A 22224-nucleotide genomic window follows, 5' to 3' on the forward strand; every position below is an offset into this window, starting at 1 on the left:
ACTCGACGTTTTGATAATGTCAAACCAGAGTTCGCATTTAAGCGCGAGGTTCATAATGCACTTAAGATTATATGGTATGACGCTACCAGGAAACAGCTAGAGGACGTGGTTCCGAAAGCTGCAGACAGGCTCAGCTCATGCTAGAGCACCATCTCACACATAACCAAGCACTCTGGCTCCAGGATTGATAAGGCCTGCCATAGGAACGACTTATAGGTTACTGTGTGTCCTTGTATGTGTTAGATATAGAGATACTATACCTAAAGCAAAGGGTGATGACACCACCTTGCCCCAGCTGAGTGATCAGCCAGTTGTGTCAAATACTAAGGCCAGGTCAGGGGTGGCACAATACATGCTGCAGCCCCTGGTAGGCCTTGAATATACCTATGCCCAGGTACACTGTACAGGGGCTCACAAGGTGATCCATGTTCCAATTGGTAAGGCACCTAAAGTGCCTTGGCATAAATAGAGAGAACAGGCTGTGGGTCTGATTGGCAGGCTCACAGCCACATTAAGTCATAAACCAGTGAAGCAAAAAGCAAAAATTTGGGGTGACCATAGGATAGCAGACCCTACTCCCCTACAGACATACGAACATTTAATCCAGAAAGAAAGACCACTCCATACTGTTAAGTACTACAGTGCAGCTTACATGAAAGCAAGTAACCAAGAAAGACTGAAGAGCATACATACCAGACTTTATAATGGGCGTGACAACAGTTCGTGGAACATTGCCCTTACTTCCAGGAGTTCTGCCAGGATGCTGAAGTGAATCCTGTGGAGGTATATTCTCCCCATCATCTATGTTATCTACAATTTAAAAAAACAAAGTCACTTTAGTAGGTACTTCTCCGTGAGCATCTCAGGTCATTATAGTAGGTGTTATTGGTCATTTAAAAACCAAATGGGTTGGGTGGGGGGGGGGGGGGGGCTTGGGTAGGGGGAGTGGAGAAATAAGTCGCCTTTGTTTTTTTTTTTAAGCTGGATTCACAGCTGCCACAACATGCCAAGTTACCAACTGCGGACAACTAAACAGAAGGCCCAGAGGGGTAACATCAACCCCAAGAAAGGTCATAGGGCAGGAGTTGTCATGTAGGGTTTTGGGAAATTTGTGTTTCCAAGGACTACTGCCATCCCTCATTCTCTCAAGATGCCAAATTAACGTAGGCTCAAGCCATGCAAGGGAACCAACAGTGGGATTACCTTGACATGAATGCTCTTATACTCAATCTAGCCTCTCCAGAATGTGGCCAGTGGCCACTTGCAGACAAAGTTACATTCTGTCTCCCAGGAGCCACAACGGAGAAAAACCTATATCCTCCCAGACTGTATCCACACCTCCAACTGCTATGGGGTTGACTAGTGACATAGAATGTGCAGGTCTCAGCTCGCCGGTTAAGATGATCTGCCAGTGATTTGATATTGCCCTTCTTCAGGAGACCCACCTCTTGAAAGAGGTGGTCGACACAAGAAGGTTCACATCAAGATACTTTACCCACAGTTTTTTCTTCAGCAACCACCAAGATGAAGAGTGAGGGTCCTAGTGGGAGCTGGTGTCCCTTTAGCCACATTGCCACTCACAAATCAGGAGGGTTGGTTTAGTTTTATACCTGAAAGTTTCCTCCCCGAAGACATCAGCTCGCTCAACTACGCAGAAAACCTGAAATCGGCTGCTATGCAACCACCTCAAGCCAAACACTCTAAAAGCTAAATTCCTCCCAATCGTCCCACCCAGTTACCGGTCATCGAAGAATGGATGAAACTACTAACAGCCCTCAACTACATGCCACAAGTTATTAATTCAGCAAAATCACTGGGAATAATTCTCCACAAGAACCTTAACATGCAGAAGCTCATCAGTGCAACCACCAAAGGAGCGAACCTCCAAATGAGCATCCCGAGAAACATGAAACCCCCAAAAGTATTTCAAGTCTGCAGAGTAAGCCCTATTGATTCCCAGGCTTGACTATGGGAGTACAACCCGCTGCAGTTTGCCGATATCCAAAACAGCTCCTTGAAGAGCCTTTCTACTCTGCAGCCAGGCTCACTGGATTAAAGACAAACAACCACATCACCCTGGACTTGAAATTCCTCAGACTAACTTACGAAGCTCGAATTCAGTTAAAAGTTAACTGCATGACCCACAAAGCCTTACACTACAACACCCCAATATATCTCGCTCAGAAGCTGATCAGTCTGGCAGCTGCAGATCCTCCAGAAACTAAAGCACCTTACTACTGAAACCAGATTCCCAAAAAAGAAAAAAAAAAAAAAAAACACACACAACTGATCTTGGTCCATCATTGCCCCAAGAATTTGGAATGCCTTGCCCCTTAAAATCAGACTGAATCCTTCAACAGCAGCTTTCAAGAAAGAAGTCTAAGTACTATCTCATTTCTGACCTAGATACTCTTCGAATCGTTCAGGACATTTCAATTACTGACTGTTGCTCTTTTTTTATTGGTAAACATTTCTTTATTGAAATCAAGGTATGACCTACAAGAAAGACATTTCACACAGAAATATCACATGGCAAAATAACTCAATACAAAAGTCAGTTATGACGTATTAACATCTATGGTGACAGACATTCGTCCCTAATCCTCAGGGACGAATATACCTCCCTTTTGAGCGTTCTACTTGTTCCATACCAGAGTCCACTTGGCAGGGTACCCCCTAGCTTCATATATGTTTTTTTTCCTGTGAACATACACCAGTAGCGGCTCCGAGGGAGTGCTGCAGGGGAAGGTAGTAAACGCCGGAATATGGCCGAATGGAGTAGAGTAAAAAAATTAAATACAATTCCATTGCGCGCTGCATCGCTGATTGGACGTTGCAGCGCATGCAATGAAATTAGTTTTATTTCTTTATTCAACTCAGTTGGGCCCTATTCTGGAGTTTACTACCCCCTCCCCCCCACCTTGCCCCTTCCCACCACCCGATGCACTCCCACCACCCAGATGCACTCCCTCTAGGAGTTGCCACACACCAGTCCATCTCTCTACTCCAGTCCCTTAAAAGTTAATGGGATCTGGGCCCTCCAATATCTTGCAATGTTACGCTTTGCCACCATCAGTCCAAGGGTTACCCATATACGCTCTTTGGAGTTCAGGTTGGTTGGGATCCAGGCGTTCAGGATAGCAAGCTCCATGTTACAGTTGATCTTCCCCAGCACCTCCTCAATGAGTCACCACTGCCGCCCAGTACCTCTGAATAGTAGTGCAATACCAGAGTGTGAATAAAAAGGTACCTTCCTGCCCGCATTGTCTGGAGCAGCCGCCCTCTTTGCTGTACTCCATTCGGACAAGTAGTGGACCAGGCAGGTAGGACCTATGCAGGTTTGTTAGTTGGATTAGCCGGAGTCTTGAGGAAATAGCTACCCCACAAGGAGAGGCCACTGCTGCCAGCTACTCCGTCGTCTAAGCCTGCTACGTCATGCTCCCATTTTGCCCTTAACGGAACCAGGGGATCAGACATGTTATTGATCAGTTTATTATAAATCAATGATATGGCTTTGACAAATTTCCAATCTAGCACTATGGGGAGCAACTCACCTCTGGTGAGCAACTCAAGACTAATTTGCAGGTACTGAAAATAATCAGAGCCTGCCAGCTCGAACTTGTGTTGCAGCTGTGAAAAGGGAATGATATTGTCTTACTTCCACAGATCTCCAACCTGCCGACGGGCCTGGGTCATTGACAGTGATGACCCCAGGATGAAACCCAGGTTGCTTGCGTGGTGGGTGTTGGTGCAGCTCCCAGCACGGCCGACCACCAGAAATCGTCACAGGTGGATGTGGTGGAGCCGATGAGGAGGACCTCCGTCTTGTCGGAGTTCAGTTTCAGGCATCTGTTCTTCATCCATTCGGAGACGGCCTTGATTCCTTCGTGGAGGTTGGTTTTGGCAGGGGTCCTTGGTGAGGGAGAGGATTAGCCTGGGTGTCATTGTCGTATGAGAGGAGGTCGTCTGATCGGACGATGTTGGCGAGCGGTGTCATGTAGATGTTAAATGGTCGGGCTGAGGAATGATGGGTATGCTGCAGGTGATCCTGGTGGCTTCGGATCGGAAGGGGGGGGGGGGCGACGACTCTAGGTTCTGCCGGTGAGGAAGGTGATCCAGTCCAGGGCTTTGTCATGATCCCTGTGTCATGTTCGTAGGGTGTGGTGGCAGACAGTGTCCAAGGCGGCCGAGAGGTCCAGGAGGATGAGAGCAACGGTTTCGCCTTTGTCCAGCAGAGTCCCGATGTCATCGGTGGCAGCTATGAGGGTGGTTTCGGTGCTGTGGAATCCGGATTGGGATGGGTCCAGGGTGTTCGAGGAAGTGGGTCAGTTGCCTATCTTAGAGGACTTCTGCCGGGAAATGGCTGGAAGTTAGAGGTCCTTTGGGTCTCCCTTGGTTTTTTTTTTTTTAACTAGTGCGTCGAACATGGTTTCAGATGCTTTAGCCTCTCGGACCAACCCCCTGATGAGGGGAACCCGGTAGGGCTACTCCTGATCTTCTCGGACAATATAGCGCAAGATCATGGCCAATCTGTTGATTACAGGTGTTCCAACTAACCATGGGCTGGCACTTTTTGCACAGGACACTGTGGGGGTATTTATTTTTTTGTAAACAAATCCTGCGACTTACCTACTCGCACTCTTAAAAGAGCTGGACCATTTCTACCTTGCTGTTGGACTGTATGAATCATAAGTCCACAGATATGGGAGTGGGAGGCCATACCTTCAAGGAAATAGTGTTGGGGCTGCAGTGGTTTCCAAGAGGTTTTAGGGCATTGTGATTCCGCCCACCATGCAAGAAGCCTTCTCTAGCAATGCCCCACGACTCTTGGATACATTGTTTAAGGGCATTCACAGATGGGGCAGAATGGATTCTGGGTAGGTAAATTGTATGACGATGAACCTGCTCACAGCTGCATTTCCACAGTTCCCTTCTGCAGCAGGTTCCCATGGAACCCTTAAAACAGATAACCCAGAAAATGGGCAATTCATATGGGGAGGTAAGCCACCCTGGGTGGCCAGGCACATTAGTGAGGGGTTCAAAGGACAAGGTGTGTGAGAGGGAGGGGTGAGGGAAATGGGCTGGGAGTAACAGTGAGTTTTACTTCCTACCATCCCAGTTTAGCCTAGCAAGGGTGTGGTGCTCATCAGATGTGGCTATGCCCTGGTACAGGACAAACAGGAATACAGTCCAGTACCCTTGCACCACTTGCTCTGGCTGTCCCAGTGAGCACAGGGTTCAACTTATGCCCAGAGGTGGACCATAAAGACTCGACCACTGATGTAGGGTCCAAATGACAAAGGCGATAAAGACGTATCCCTTCCCACTGACCTTAATTGCCAGGAATCAGGATTTCTGGCTGGGGATTACAGACAAACACTATCCTACACGACTGACCAATGACCAGTGTGCCAATTACTTTTTGCTGGGTCTAAAAGAATTATTGGATTACTCCGCTACATTGGGTGCGACAGTCGCAAGTGTGAGCATTAGGGGCAAGTGAAATCAAAGTTGAAGATATGTTCACGGGGCAAGACATCACAAAAGTGGACTTCTACTGAGTGCTAAACAATCCCACCCTACACTTCGGTTTTCATGGGGGGCGCAATTGGAGAAGCAAGAGTTACAGGGGCCAATGAATTGGGTGGCAATTGAGGGGGGATATCTGTGTGGAAAGGAGACTGAGAACAGCGCACTTTTGCTCCTACTTTGTTACCGGGATGTCTGGTGTGGTTGAGAGAAGCTCTTCAGATTTGTTTTTTTCTTGTTTAAATAAAGTGCGGCTGTAGAATGCTATTGTGTTTTACTGCTACCTGGAGTTGCAAAAGGTTTAAGATTTCTTTTTTTATAAAGTCAATTCTGCTGCAACAGAGCTTAAAGGACGAGACTAAAAATGTACAGCACGAGCACGAGTTTACAATGATCACTAAAACAACTCTACAGCCATTTTGCTCTTTCACAGATAATTAAAAATGTAGTTGCAAAATCTGCCTAGTTAAGTATTCCCCCCCCCCCTACCAGAGCGCACACCTGTAAAACTCAAAATAATTTTATAAAAGCTAAGCTTGACAACTCCACAATTGTGAAAAGGAATTCTTAGTTGTCTAACCAGTTTCTACTTTCCAAATGCACTGCTGAATTTCAAAGATGTCTTGTGCAAAGCTGTGCAGTACAAAGTGGACACAGCTGTCGCTAGATCGAAGTCTTAGTTTATTAGAAAAGAAAAAAAATACAATAAAGGAGAAGGCAGGGACGACCCAATTTATTAGTGAAAAACCTACCAAACCAGGCATCTGCATTGTTGTCATACTGTTCATTCAATGCTTGAAAGTTTATAAAGTTAGGTGCATCGAAGGAATACACTGGCTCCAACATGTTACCAGTGGGAAACCAGGAACAACAAAATGGTCAAAATCCAGATGGTCTGTTGAAATAAGGAAAAAAAAAATTTTTTTTAATCATGCAGTTACAAAGGAAAGCAGGACATTAGCACAATAAGCTGCATTACAGGGCAGGCACTTCTCTAAAGAGTACCATATTTTTGTTTCGGGCTTGCTCCATATTATTAAGCAGGACAGCCCGACACCACAGTACAATTATACACAAAACCCTAATGCGATATGTACACCAGAAGAACAAAATGGATAACCACAGATAAGACTTCTGTCATAACCGATTTACAGACTTTTGGATAACCCGAAAAGACCAACCAGAATCAAAAGTGGAGGACCCACTATACCATGTTACTTAAATGTGAGTAGACCATGTCTGGAGGTTAAGGGATAGCATGAGATTAGCTAGGCAACCCAAGGTCCTGAAACCAAAGCATCCCTAAAACAAGATGGTTAATACCTTATAGAAGGGAATTCTTAGTCTGTACGCTGGTCACTTTATTAGCATCTTTGCCCAAGTACCACCGCCGAAACCCCGGTTGAGCAGTGGTAAAAGACAGTATGTATCTCAAAATAGATTTCAAACCATACCGATCAATAGAACAGCGATTGACGAGAGATACTTACCTTCACTAATAATGCTAGATACTGTATGAAATGGGGATATTAGTGGATGAGGGAAAGCACTTCCCATCAAGCAGTAAACACAATGGTTGTCAGGGTGAAAACTCAGATTTAACTTCCAGGGACATTAGGATGGACAAAGTAACTTAAAAGGTCATCTCCCCAAAATATTTATTACTTCACAGAATTGGGCTTGTATTCAATATCTCAAAATATCCAATGATTTCCTATGGAGCAGCCAACCCGTCTACAATGAAAATAGCTTTTAGTGCAGTTTCACTGTAGGAAACACAAATGAACGGTATGCAGAACAAATCAAACATGTACCCCCAGTTAAAAGATCTGGGTTACATCAGTTTTTGCTCACCATGCCACCCCAGTTTAGACCCAACCATATGCAAATCAGTTTTGACCCTGCTCCTTATGGTAAGAGCCCAACCAAAACTGCCAAGCCATGACCCTTGGACCAGAGACGTCGGTCCTGTGCTCCGAGTCACTGGATTCAAGCTGGTCTGGATGATAAGGAGGGGGGGTGGGGGCGATACCCTGAAACTGGTCCCAAGGTGCTTCTTTCTATTCCAGGAATGACCTGGCTTGGCAGTTCTGTTCAAATAAGGTGCAGGGTAAAGGCAGATTTACACATGGCTAGATATAAACTAGGGTGGCATGGTGGAGGGTTGTTTGATTTGACAATGTGGCTCTGGCAGCAAGCGCTCCTCATCCAACTGTCCCCAGTGCCCTTCAACAGAGGCAACTTTCTAGAATGATGTCGGTAAGCGCGAAATACCGAGACAATATAGCAGTGACAATGACAGATTCTGGGGAAGTCAGTGGAATCACCCCAAAGGTAACTTAGCTAGGCATTCAAAACGAGTCTCCACAAGCACGAAAACACACTAGTAGGTTTTTCCAAACTCCTGGTGAAAACAGACATAGCTTGCTATTGGACCACCACTTCAGCTCCAACCATTGCAACATGGACTGGTGTGCTAAGCCAGAGAACCCATATACATGTGGTGTGGTCATGACGCTTACCCGAGCAGGAATGGCAGCAAAAGGGATCGCGCTGCCACAGGTGTGGTTTATAAAGGGTGATGGGCTAATTGGGGGCGGGATTACTTTATTCAATAAAAGAGTCCTGGTTAGGCCAGGACAATGAACAGTCATACCTGCGTGTACTGGTGCTTACTTAACATTATAACATTTTGGCGACGAAGGTCCGGAGTGTTGTGAGGCTGTTCTCCCGCCTGCCTGCTGGGGCAGCAGTGGACTGGCGGTGCTTAATCGGACCGTTCCTGTGTCCCTGTTCGGCCTTTTGGACGCTGTGTGCTTGGATCCGGCATTTTACTCCGTGGAAATTCCTTGCCTGCCTCGGCGAAGTTGGGGGCGTGTCCGGAGCCGTCTGAGTGTGCTGGCTGGCTCACGGCTCTGGACAGCGCGGAGGCTGTCAGTTTCCTGCTGCTTGCTGAAGGATTGTCGAGCAAGCTTTGGGGGCCTCTGGAGCACGGTGGCTGCCTCTGTATGGCCTTATCTTGAGATCTGGCTGGTTCTACTAACTTTGACGGCCCGGAAGTGTTGGTCCACTGGGTTACCTGTGGCTGGTGTGCCCGGCTGGTGCAGGCATTCTTTCTGGACACTGGGCTCGCCTGTTGACTTGACGCAATTATGTCTACAGTCCCCCCGGTAGAACTTTTTTGATAGATGACCCCCCCCCGCCCCTGGGGCGATCGGTGGTGGAGGAAACACCCAATACATTGAAACAGGCCCCGACTGCGCATTTTGAACCTTTGGCGAATCCTGACTACGAGAGGTTTCTGCTACGTCAGGCAAGGCAGTTACCAAATGAGTCAGTGGACTTTTTCTTTGCCAGATTGCGGGTATTGGCCAGCACGTGTAGGTTGCCCAATGCGGCAGATGAGATACGAGCCCAGTTCATACAAGGCTGCTACTCCAGCAAGTTACGGGAGGCAATACTACAGGTGCCCAATATGCCAATGGCTGACCCGTGGTCAGTCAAAAGAACTCTTAAAGGTTAGGGCGGCACATATGGATGCTGCTCTCCAACAGGCGGTAAAGATGGAACCAGTCAATGCCATGATAGTTCAAGGGTCAGAGAAACAGAAAATGTTGCCTCGTAAGGTGGATAGACGTCGGACATGCTATGGCTGTGGTGTCTCATTTCCTCATAATGGGACCTGCCCGGCGATTGGGAAGCGGTGTTCCAACTGCAACAAAGTGAACCATTTTGCCTAAGTATGCCGTTCAGTTCCTGCCCGGAGGTCTACTCCTGAGGTCTACTCCTGGGCTGTCTGCCCAAGTGTTTGCTGCTCTTCCCGAACTGGAGGATATGGATGATGAAGAGGTTGTCCATGTGTTACATGCTTTACAGCCTGGAGGTGCAGTACGGAGGGGTTTGCCCAAATGTGATGTCAAAGTGGATGGTCATTTGGTGCCGGCACTGATTGATACTGGTGCATCCATTAATGTGATGGCTGAATCCATGATCAAGGGACTGCCAAGCTGTTATATCCTGTACATTTAAGTGCCTATGTTATTTATGCTTCTACTCCTATAATTGCATGTGCCATGTTGTGTTTCCTTTTGATTCTACATTCCTAACAGAGCTTTGCTCATACAGCATTCTCTACTGTTAGTCAGTTGTAACCTGTATCCTGCTGTGTCAGGACTGGATGCTGTGCTGTCAAATAAACCTTCTTAATACTACAAGCTGCCCTGAATTATTACAAAATTGGCGACGAGGACAACCTTACTCCAGCCATCTACAGCACAGGAGCGGAGTTTGAACCCATTTTGGATATATTTACGCTTTTCTTCTATTTTTTTATTTGGACTGCCTGCCTTTAAAGGAACTTCCTGCTTCTGAAGAATTTTGTTTGCTATTTTCCGCAAGTATTTCCCAGGAACTACCTACAATTTCCTTCTTATTCAACTCAAATACTATTTTATCCATTTTCTGACCTTTTAAGCCTGCCGGCATCTTTTGACTTTCTGGCTGCCTACAGCGCGACGTTTCCACGAGCTTCCATCTCCGTGGCAACGCCTTCGTCCTTTCAGAGTGTGCACTCGTCATCCGCTTCGAAGCGGAGGAGCAACGCCATTGCCTGGCAACCACTGACATCATCGACTGTAAAGCGGAGAAGCAACGCCACTGCCTAGCAACCAGATCTTCGATGTTTCCGTGTTGTGTCATGTAGCGTCATCACGCTACGCTACAACGTCATCACGCACGCTGTCAAAACGTCATCACGCACGTTATGTGCCTCCATTTTGTTTTGTTGCTTGGCAACACATTCACGGCAATTTCATCTTTTTAGATCGTTGTTTCTTTCCGTTTTTGCTCAGTACATTAGCGCTTGCACTAATAAGTGTATTACAACGTTAGCGCTTACCTTAACTTTCATTTTTTTTATATATTCTATTTCTTCAAGGATTTCTGGCAAGAGTTCTACAAGCTATTTACAGCTTAAACCACAACAGTTCTGCAAGTCTGCAATTCTCCTTATATGCTACAAACTATGTGATTCCACATTGGTATAAGTAAATTGTCTTCAACAATTTTTTATTTTTACTGTGTATCTTTACAATTATTTATTTATTTGTTTTACTTAATTTTATTATCACCATGCAATTTGATCCTCCTGCAAAATTTACACAGGTTAAAGGTGATCCTCCTATGCCCTGGTCAAGGTGGAAGGAGGAGTTTTTCAACTATATGAAAGCTATTGATGGAGAGCGTATGGGGCAGAGAGAAAAAAAAAGCATTTTGTTACATTGTTTGGGCTCTGAGGGTCAAGAGATCTTTAGAACTTTGCCTCAATTTACTGTGCCTAATGGAAGTGGTGATTCTGTGAATGTTTACACTGAAGCTCTTGGTAGATTAGAGAAACGTTTCAAGCCTACCGCTAATATTGCTTTAAATCGCATACTAGAGCACAGAAACAGGAGGAATCTTTTGATGATTTTCTCACTGCTCTAAGAGCTTTGACTTTACATTGCAATTTTGGTGCCATGGCAGATGAAATGATCCGTGATCAGATCATTGTTCATGTTAAAAACAAAAAGGTTCAAGATAAACTATGGTGTATAGGTGACCCTAACTTAGAAGAAACCATAGCCATTGCTAAGTCCACAGAAATGTCAGAAAAGTGGATGGATATAGTAGTTAAACAAACTACAAATTCCAATTCTAGTAAAACTAATGTAGAAGAAGTATGTATTGTTAAACCCAAAGTTGATGACAAAAATGTTATTCCTTTTCAGTCTAAATATAAAAATGCTGTTGGTGTCAATAACAGAAGATCAGATTTTGGTAATTCATCGTTTTCATGCTACAGATGTGGTAGTAGATCACATATAGCCTCCTTTCAGGGCTGTCCTGCTATAAACAGAACTTGTAATATTTGCAACAAGTTAGGACATTTTAGCAATGTATGTAGAGAGACGGTACAATTCTCAAGCTCGTACTGGACGATCTGTCATTCCTACTAAAGTATCTTCCGTTGGTATTGTTGATGAAGTCAAACATGAAGTTGAGCGTGGATATGTTGTTTCTATTCTTCAAAGCGATTGTGTGGGATCAACCAGTAGGAAATCTCCCAAATGTACTTTTCATGTTTCATCTATTGCTATTGAACTCATGGTAGATTCTGGATCCCCATGGACGATTATTACCAGAGAGTATTTTAATGAAAAATTAACAACTGTATGTAACAGATCTGATTTACAACCTTCAGACATATTAGCTGAAAGTCTCAATGGAAATATGATAGATATTGAAGGTTTCTTTAATGTTCTTTTATGTTTCAGAGGAAGGTCAGCTCAAATTAAGCTTTACATTGCTATCAAAGGAGTCAATGTACTGGGTTGGCATGACCAATGGGAACTTGGCATCACGTTAAATCCACGTGCCAAGGATCCCATCTCCTTATGTAGTGAACAAGATATGATTAATTCCATTTCTGATATTAATGGAAAAGAAAATGTAATTATATCATGGAGTGAAAAATTTAATAAAGTTTTCTGTGACCGTTTAGGGAAATTGGAAAATTTTGCACACAAAATTGTTCTTAAGGAGGGTGCAGTCCCAGTCAAACAAAAGCTAAGAGGGGTTCCTCTAAATGTTAGGGATGAGCTAAAAGAAATGTTGGATGACCTACTTAAAGACATTAGAGCCCATTGAATCGTCTGAATGGGTTTCGCCCATTGTTTTGGTGCGCAAACCCGACCAAAAATTAAGGGTCTGCATTGATTTGAGGGCTCTAAATTCTAATATTGTTATAGATTGTCATCCCCTTCCAAATATTAATGAGCTTGTTTCCTTGTCTGATGGTGCGCAGATTTTTTCCACTTTAGACCTTAGATCTGCGTATCATCAAATTGAGCTTACTGAAGATTCCAAGAAATATACAGCTTTCATTACCCCGATGGGATTGTTTCAATATAGAAGGATGCCGTTTGGGTTGGCATCTGCTGCCTCTGTTTTCCAACGTGTCATGTTCCAAATCTTTAGAGATCTTGATAAATTTGTAAAATGCTTTCAGGATGACATTTTGATTTTCTCAAAAAATGAAGCTGAACATAGTTCACATTTAAGTGTTGTGTGCAAAAGATTAGAAAAATCTGGCCTTACCCTCAAGGCACACAAATGTAAACTTTTTCGGAAGTCGGTTGAATATTTAGGCCACACTTTGTCGGGGGAAGGTCTTGTTCCTAAAAAATCTAATGTTGATGCTATTCTCAGTGCTCCAGCCCCAAAGAATAAGGAACAACTTCTTTCTTTCTCTGGAATGTGTGAATATTACAGTAAATTTGTTGTGAATTTTGCCACCAAAATGGAACCATTAAGAAAACTTTTAAGACAGTGCAATGATTTTGTATGGGAGACTGAACAGGAAAAGGCTTTCACTGATATTAAACGTGATATTGTTAATTCCCCGACTTTGAAACCATTTAGGATTGGAAAGAAGTGCATCATCACCACTGATGCAAGTTTGTACGGTCTTGGGTGTGTGCTCTCAGACAGATGGTATTTTAGAATGGAATGTAGCTTTTTCCTCCAGAACTTTGAATGAAACTGAGCGCAGATATGCGGTTATTGAACGCGAGTTGCTTTCTTGTGTGTGGGCCATTGAACACTATAGAATTTATATTTGGGGCAGTGAGTTTATTTTAAGGACTGACCATAAACCTTTGGTGCATATTTTATCTGCTGGTGGTGGTTGGAACTCGACGGCTAGGATTGCACGTCTTTCATCTAAGCTACAGGAGTACAATTTTAAAGTTGAATATATTCCAGGGAAGAAAAATGTTACTGCCGACTGTTTATCACGCCTTCCGTGTGAAAGTAAAGTTGACAGTGTGAGTAGTCTTAGTGAAGTTGATTTTGTGTTAGGGTTGACAGATCTAGTATCCTCTCAGTATCAAGATATTTCTGAACAGTTTTGGATGGAATGCCAGAATAAGGATGAGAAATTTGTTAAGTTAAAGAAATATCTTCTAGAGGTTTGGCCTAGCAAAAACAATGTTGAAGATGATCCGCTATGTTGTAAAATGGTAGCAGAAGAGTTCTGGTGTGAAGGTGGTTTGTTTTTCAAATCTGAGAAATGTATTCCACCAAGTGGAGTGCAAGAGCTCATTCTCAAATTAGCACACAAGACTCATCCGGGAATTTCGGCCATGAAGCGTATTATAAGGTTACATTTCTGGTGGCCTGGTATGGACAGGTTCATAGACCGTACTGTTAGAGAATGCAATGAGTGCTGTACCAGTGACAAGATGTTAAAATTACACGTTCCACCCCTTAAGACAGTGAAATCGCCAGAATTTCCGTGGAGCAAGATAGCTTTTGATATATCGGGGCCTTTCCAAGTATTACCGGTAGGTTCGCGTTGGTCATTGTAGACTACCACTCTAAATGGCCAGAAGTGAAATTTGTAGCTAAAAATCACTTCTGAAGTTGTCATTTCCTTTTTCAAAGAAGTTTTCGCTAGGGAAGGCTGTCCTTCGGTATTGGTCTCAGATAATGGTGTGCAGTTAGTCTCCGCTGAAATGAAATTGTTCTTACAATCTTGTAACATCAAACATATATGTACATCACTTTACGAGCCACATGAGAACGGACAGGTTGAGCGTTTTAACCGTGTTTTGAAGGGTTTTGTCTCTGATGCTATCAAGGAGAAGGGGAATTGGTTGAACTGTATTAGACAGAAACTTTGGACTTATCGTATAACTCCTCATACTACCACTGAGATTAGTCCGTTCAAATTACTTAAAGGAAGGGATCCTGCGTCAGACACGTGCCCCTGGTGGTTCAAGGAAAAATGTGAAGGTCTGGGGGAAAGTGGGGTAGATATCAAAGAAGTTGCAAGGAGAGTCAGTGGGAAACAAAATAAGTCTGCAGTTTGGTACAACAAGAAGTGGAAAACAAAAGAGCATGATTTGTGTGTTGGTGATTGGGTCAGAATTTTAAAACCTTTCTTAGTCAGCAAAGGTACGAGTAAGTTTGGCAGACCTATTCAAATCAAAAGAGTTTTCAGTAACTGTTATTACTCAGGATGGCAAGGTCTGGAATTCGAGCAGGGTTGCTAAATTTCCTACACAAGATGTTTCTCAATTCCAATCTCATGCTTATGTTGACAAAGGATACACTTCTGATGGTGGGTCCGATTCCTTTTCTGACTCAGTAGCTTCAAGAATTAAAGATGATAGGCGAGTCAGAAGAAGACCGATTTCTTTGCAAGATTTTGTATAGCATGTTCCTTTTGGTCTTTAGTTGTTTTAGTTTTATATTCTTTACTTTTATTTAAAGAGGGAGGTGTGTTATATCCTGTACATTTAAGTGCCTGTTATTTATGCTTCTACTCCTTTAATTGCATGTGCCATGTTGTTTCCTTTTGATTCTACATTCCTAACAGAGCTTTGCTCATACAGCATTCTCTACTGTTAGTCAGTTGTAACCTGTATCCTGCTGTGTGAGGACTGGATGCTGTGCTGTCAAATAAACCTTCTTAATACTACAAGCTGCCCTGAATTATTACACAAGCCTACCAGTATTGAGTGATACATCGGTCAAAGTATTTGCTTTTGGAGCCAGTGAACCTCTTGTGTTGGCTGGCGTCTTCTCGGCGGTGGTTTCCCATGGCACCCAATCGATGAAAACAGCTATCTATGTCACAAAGGAGGGTCACGGGATGCTATTGAGCTGTCAGACCGCTGAGAGCCTACATACAGCTGGTGGCTTTTGCACTGGCCATCCATCAATGGACCATGGATGACTTGTTAAATCATTACTCGAAACTGTTTGAAGGCATAGGGTGTCTGAAAGATCGAATGATCAAATTACATATTGATGAGTCTGTTAGAACAGTGGCACTACGTCATAGGCGTGTGGCTTTCCATCTTCGACCGAAGGTGGAGGTGGAGTTGATCAAGCTGGAAGAAGCTGGCATCATTGAAAAAGCAGAGGGTCCGACTCCGTGGGTATCCCCAATTGTAGTTGCCCGCAAACCTAAACAGCCTGGAGATGTCAGAATCTGTGTGGACATACGATTACCCAACCTGGCAATTAAGCGGGAGCGTCATCTCACTCCCACAGTCGATGACATTGTGGTAGAAGTCAGAGGGTCCAGGTGGTTCTCTAAAATGGATCTCCGTGCTGGATACGATCAGTTGTTGCTTGACCCTACTTCCGAGCAAAACACAGCACTGAGACCGCCCTCATCGCAGCAACAGACGACATTCGAACTCTACTGGACAATGGAGACAGTCGCCCTCATCCTCCTCGACCTCTCTGCAGCATTCGATACAGTCTGCCACAGCACCCTTCTACAACGCCTCAATAACATCGGAATCCAAGGAAAAGCACTTGAATGGATCACCTCTTTCCTCACCGGAAGAACCCAGAGAGTCCGCCTTCCTCCATTCAAGTCCGAGGCCTCTGAAGTCATCTGCGGCGTACCTCAAGGATCCTCACTCAGCCCCACCCTTTTCAACGTATACATGAGCCCCCTCGCGGCCATCGCACGCCAACACAACCTCAACATCATCTCTTACGCGGACGACACTCAACTGATCCTTTCTCACCAATGACCCCAGCACCGCCAAAACTAACCTACACGAAGGAATGAAAGAAGTTGCCGAATGGATGAAACAAAGCCGTCTGAAACTGAACTCAGACAAAACAGAAGTCCTCATCTTAGGTACATCCCCCTCTGCTTGGGACAACTCCTGGTGGCCGGAAGCCCTCGGAAAAGCACCCATCCCGACAGACCACGCACGGAACCTTGGCGTCATCCTGGATTCTTCACTCTCAATGAACAGACAAGTCAGCGCCGTATCCTCTTCCTGCTTCAACATTCTTTGCATGCTCAGAAAAACATTTCGCTGGATCCCCTCCGAAACAAGGAAAACAGTCACCCACGCTCTGGTCACGAGCCGACTGGACTATGGAAACACCCTCTACGCCGGGACTACCGCTAAACTCCAGAAGAAACTCCAACGAATCCAAAACGCCTCAGCCAGGCTCATATTAGACATCCCACGCAACTAACACATCTCTGGTCACCTTAAAGACCTCCACTGGCTACCCGTCAATAAAAGGATCACTTTCCGACTGCTTACCCACGCACACAAATCACTCTACGACATCGGACCAGATTGCCTCAACTCTCGACTGTCCTTCTACACCCCCTCCCGCCAACTACGTTCTTCCAGCCAAGCCTTCGCCACTGTACCTCGCATCAACAAGACCACCATGGGAGGCAGATCCTTTTCATACCTGGCTGCTAAAACATGGAACTCACTCCCCGCTTACCTTCGCCTCACCCAGAACCACCTAGCGTTCAGAAAGCAGCTTAAAACATGGATATTTGACAAATAATCCTCCTCCCCTTCCTAAGCGCCTTGAAACCCTCTGGGTATGTAGTGCGCTATACAAATTTCATGACTTGACTGGGGAATTACCACCTTTTCCACACATGTTGGGCTCAGGCGTTACACGATTAAGTTTTGGCATCTCCAGTGCTGCTGAAAAAAAAACCTGAAATATTTCAGGACACTATTCGGGGAGTGCTGGCAGGAGTAATTAATGTCAGCGATGACATTTTGGTTCATTCTCCCACTTTAGATGGGCATCATAGTCGCCTGAAAGGTGTATTCCAACGTTTGCTAGGTCATGGGTTAACTTTACATAGAGAGAAATGTGAAATTTTGAGAACTGACATTTCATTTTTTGGTTATAATTTTTCCCAAAATGGTGTGTCTACTGATCCCTTGAAGGTGTTGGAAAACTGTTCCTGCTCCTGTCAACGTATCTGGGGTGAGGAGTTATGGGCATGGTGAATTATTGTGGACGCTTCATTCCCGGATTGTCTACTCTAACTGCCCCACTACGAGAACTTACAAAGTCCAATGTTCCATGGGACTGGGGTTCTGAGCAAGAATCAGCATTTCAAGCCACAAAAAGGGCATTTTCTGCGGATACCACCTTGGCCTACTTTAATCCAGCCTTGGATTCGGAACTGGCTGTAGATGCAAGTCCTGCAGGACTGGGGGCAGTATTGTCCCAGCGTCAAACAAATAGTGAATTGGCTCCTGTGGCGTATGCCAGTCGTGCTTTAACTGCTACTGAACAACAATACTCTCACATAGAAAAGGAGGCCATTGCAGTGCATTAGGGGGGTGTCGTCATTTCCATCTGTACTTATATGGTCAGCCTTTTGTAGTGTATACGGCCCATAAGCCACTCATTCCTCTGTTTATGGGTTCTTCTTCAAAACCACCGCCACGGATTGAGAAGTGGATTCTGCAACTGCAGGATTACGGTTTGTCAGTGGTGTTTCGTCCTGGGGCTATGAATCTAGCTGATTATTTGTCCCGGCATTTGACATGCCTCAGTGTTTGAGACAAATGATGCTGAGGAGACCGAGGAGTATGTTCGGATGGTGGTCGAGAGGTCTCGGCCTCTTCAGATCTCTCTGGAAGAAGTGGACGCACGCCACTGTTCATGATGGGTGTCTTCAGCTATGCTTGGCGGCTATTGGGTCTGGAAAGAGGAATGATGTTCTGGGTGCCGCCAAATGCCGTACTGATGATGCCCGATCTACCTGGACAGCGTTGTTTCATGTTAGAGGTGAATTGACCTGTTCCCCAGAGGGATGTTTGTTGAGGGGGATCAAGGTTGGTGATTCCAGCAAGCCTTCAACAGCGGGTGGTGGATCTGGCACATGTGGTCCATCAAGGGGTGGTGAAAACGAAGTCTCGTTTGAGATCCAAGTTATGGTTTCCTGGTTTGGACTCTCGTGGAGAACACTGTTCTGGGTTGTGCACTGTGTCAGGCTGCAGGGGGTGGGGGGGGGGGTGTATGCTCCCGCTCCTATTATCACTAAGGAGGTTCCTTCTTTTCCAAAGGGCTAGTGCGGACTTCAGATGCTTACCTGATGGTCGTCACATGTTGGTGGTGATTGATGACTTTTCTAAGTATCCCGAAGTGGAGATCATGGACATTACCACCGCAAGTCGTACAATTCCTTTGTTCGATAAAATTATGGCAACCCATGGTTTGATTTCTGAATTACGTACTGACAATGGACCCCCCTTTTCCAGTAATGAGTTTTCTTCTTACTTACAGTCAAGGGGTATTTTGCATTGTTGGGTAACTCCTTTATGGCCTCAAGCTATTGGGGAGGTAGAACGGTTTATGAGGACCCTGAATAAAACCGTAAGGATTGCTGTTTGACCGTCAAGAATTGGATTGTACTATTTTTTTGTTTCTGAAGGAGTATCGGCTGACCACCCATTCCACTACTACAGGTTAGTCCAATGTCCTTGTGTATGAATCGTCCTGTGGGGGATTTTGTGCCAATGTTGGAGTCTCATCCGGCCAGTTATGCTGTCGTGGCAAGAGAGTTAAGAAACCGACAGCTGAAGAACGACAAAGTAGCGCTGAGCCGAGGGGCGAAAGCCCAGACATTTGATGTTGGTGATGTGGTAATGATGAGAAATAGACATCGGAAAGGGAAATTTAGTTTGCCATTTGAGCCGGAGCCCTGGGTTGGTAATCTGTTCATGGCACTAAGATTACAGTATTGAGGGGTGGGGTAACCATCTCGAGGAAGGTTTCTTTCTTTAAAAAGTTTTGTGGTAGTGACGTCCAGGCTATAAGTCACACTTTGCCTTCCGATACAGATTCAGTGTCATCAGATTCTGGGGATGTTATACCAGTGTGTCTCGCTCCTCCAGTCCCCGTACGGGTGGATGTTGTTCCAACGTCTCTTCCTCCTCTCCCTCCGTTGATTCCAGTGGGGGTGGATGGGGTATTGGGACAAAATGATACTAGTTCTGTGTCTCCCACTTGTATCTCTGAACATCAATCAAGGGGCTCTGGTCGTTATCAATTGAGAAATTGTCCTGCTCGTTCCACACGTTTAATAGACTATGTTACTTATGTAACCCACTCACCCACTGTTCTCCAGCTCGCTGCTGGTCCTGGTCCCTGTGGACCGTCACCTCCAGCCTCGCTCATGGTCCTGGTCCACAGGGTCAGATCCTCCTGAAGCCTCACTTGGCTGCCTGTATTGTGCTGTTGTCAGTTATGCAAGAGGCCCTTGCACCATATATTCCTTATTAGGCCTCAAGTGTACTCTGCTCCGTCTCCGGCTATCTGGTGCCGATCGGGTTGGCTGCATCAGCGGGTCACCCTGTCCATTTCACGACTGTCCCAGGCTGGTACGGATCTGTGAATCAGATTGCGGACAAAAAGCCACACCCCATCAAGCACTTCGAATCTTGTTACACACCTTGTACAAAAAGGATAGTCATGACTCAGTACACATTTTTTTAGGTCGAGCCTAGACGGAAGCAAAGCGAAGCTTTGCTGTCTAGGGCTCGACAACTTATATCGCCGCTTTCCGGGGAATGTGGACTGCAGACTGTGACGAGCTTGTCCTCCTGGCGATTGTAGCTCGTGAGCGCACACGTCGCGTTGCCGTGCCTGATATTCCCATGCACAGAAAGGCTCCCGCACGCATGCGCACATACACACACTGTTTAAGGGGGGGTGTGTGTATGCAGACACACTGCATACACACACGCACCCCCCTTAAACAGACGCACGCACAAACACACTCCAACATACACACGCGCGTACACCCCCACCCTCAACCCCACTTACCGGGCTCCTCTCACGCATGGGAAGGCACTGTGCTAGAAGGTGCGCTGTCTCAAATCACCGCCGCCTCCCACAGCGGCATTATATGGAAATGAAAACTTGCCTTCGCGTAAACACCGCCGCAGCCCGGGAACTTCGGTAGCCTCACAAATCCCAAGCGCAGCTCCTCTGACATCAGACAAGGAGCCGCGCTGGGATTGGTGCCGGTGGGGCCGTTGCCTGGCAACGGAAGTGTCGTCGACGCCGGGCGGGAGGGGCTTCTTCGCTCCTCGCTCGGACAGGCCATGTGCGCGCTCACGGCGTCTTTCAGACAGCCGATGTGCACCCGCAGCTTCTCTTCTCTTGCGATCTCGGCACTTTTGCGAGCTCCCCCACGCCTTCACTTTTGCGAGCAAGGCTCGCCTCTCTGCTAAGGCGTGTCACCCGTGCCAGCGCTCAGCGTGCCTGCTGCCTCCTCAGCACAGCCTGCTCCTGTGCCTTCGTATACAGAGCCGCCCAGACGCAGCACTCGCTCCTTGCCTCCTCACTCGGTCCGGGGAGCCTAAGCCCACGTGGCACTGAACTTCATCGCCGGGCAAGGGACCCCAAGCCTCAGGTCGCTGTGAACCATCCCGGCGCGCCCTGCTGCCGAGCCCCGTGATGGAGGAGACTGACCTGCTTTGGGAGCGGCTCGGGCCATCAAAGTAAGTGCTGCTCTGGCTTTCGCTTTCCCTCCCGTCTTCTCAGTTGTCGTCATGTGTTGACATCAGTTCTCGCCCTCCTCCCGATGTCCGCATTGCAAATGACCACATACAAGTTGCTTGCGGTACGAAGACGGAGAGGCGGTGGGCTGTGTAGCGTGGAAAGGCTTGTTTCATCTGCCAGTTCTCGGACAGGAATGCAGCTGGGTGGTGAATGTAAATGTAATGTAAATGAAGCGTAAACCGTGTGCACAAGCAGGCCTTCAAAGGAGACTTTACTTTCCACGGCTGCTGTGGGGAATATTCCAGAGTCAATGTGGGGGACTGAATTGAAACGGGATGTGTTCATTAGGACAGAGAAGTGGATGAAAGAGTGAAAATATTGAAAGTGGTTTGTTGGTACGTCAGCGGTGATTCTACAGGGTGCAGCTAAGCCTACAAGTACCGGGCCCAGTAATACACACGCAAACATCTTTAGGTTTCCATTGCAGGGCCTACCTACCGTTCCGCGGCCCGCCCTTTTATTATCTTTCCACGGTCATGCATATCTAATTCTTTTGGGGCATCGGGTGAACACCCCTCTGCTCTTGATATTACATTCCTCCTTAACTTGAAATAAACAGAAAACCAAACATTCGTTGACTTCAACACACACAAACATCCGCTTTTCTTCAGTTCTTGAGGTGGTCGCTCAGGAGGTTCTCGTTTAGACTGGTTCCATCCCTCCTTCAGTCAGTCTCTTACATAGTCCTGAAGCCGCTGACATGGTACCGTGGCATACTTCACCTGGAGGGTTCCGCTGCTAGGGGTCCTTGCGCCTGCATTTCGGGGCCCTGGCAAGAGACTTGGGGCTCTTCCGGAGTTGAGAGCGGTCTCTCAACTAGTTCATACTCCTCATCTGTCATTTCTGGTCATGATGGACTCCTTCCGTTTCCGGCTGGGACTGACATCACCTCTTGGTGTGTATGCAGGTGTAATCCCAAACCTCTTCAAGTATGAAACATATCACATGATCATAAACAAATCCTGTGACCATCGTACCTGTTTTTGTTTGTGACTTGACACGACAAGCTTTCCAAAGGCAAACTAAATTTGCTTCGGGATGGCGATCTAGTACAAGCTGGGCACAAGTCCCATAAAAAGAAGTGGGGGAGATGACCAAGTTAAACACTGCAAGTAACATCATGACGCATGCCATACAGTACATGACATCACGGTGTAGCGCTATTAAACAAATAAAATAGTCTATTTAAAATTATTTGTGTAAATACTGGGAGAGACCACCCCATCTGAGTCTTACAGTGTCTGCACTTATGTACAGAGACAGAACTTTGCAATGCAA

The 22224-nt window shown here is 45.9% G+C and overlaps 1 protein-coding gene across 5 annotated transcripts in view; it reads right to left on the bottom strand.

The window, feature by feature from the left end:
• Positions 1-22224, bottom strand: part of LOC147706257 (targeting protein for Xklp2-A-like) — a 118978-nt gene that overhangs the window by 90333 nt on the left and 6421 nt on the right. For all 5 annotated transcript variants that reach the window (XM_086932690.1, XM_086932693.1, XM_086932695.1 and 2 more), the window contains exons 2-3: positions 6282-6424; positions 694-810 (exon numbers count right to left, since the gene is read on the bottom strand). In XM_086932690.1, coding sequence (XP_086788816.1) covers positions 694-810; positions 6282-6375 — 211 coding nt within the window. In that variant the 5' untranslated portion in view covers positions 6376-6424. The remainder of the gene's footprint in view (positions 1-693; positions 811-6281; positions 6425-22224) is intronic.

Source organism: Lissotriton vulgaris, chromosome 7 (assembly GCF_964263255.1).
Source record: "Lissotriton vulgaris chromosome 7, aLisVul1.2, whole genome shotgun sequence".
Classification (NCBI taxonomy): domain Eukaryota; kingdom Metazoa; phylum Chordata; class Amphibia; order Caudata; family Salamandridae; genus Lissotriton; species Lissotriton vulgaris.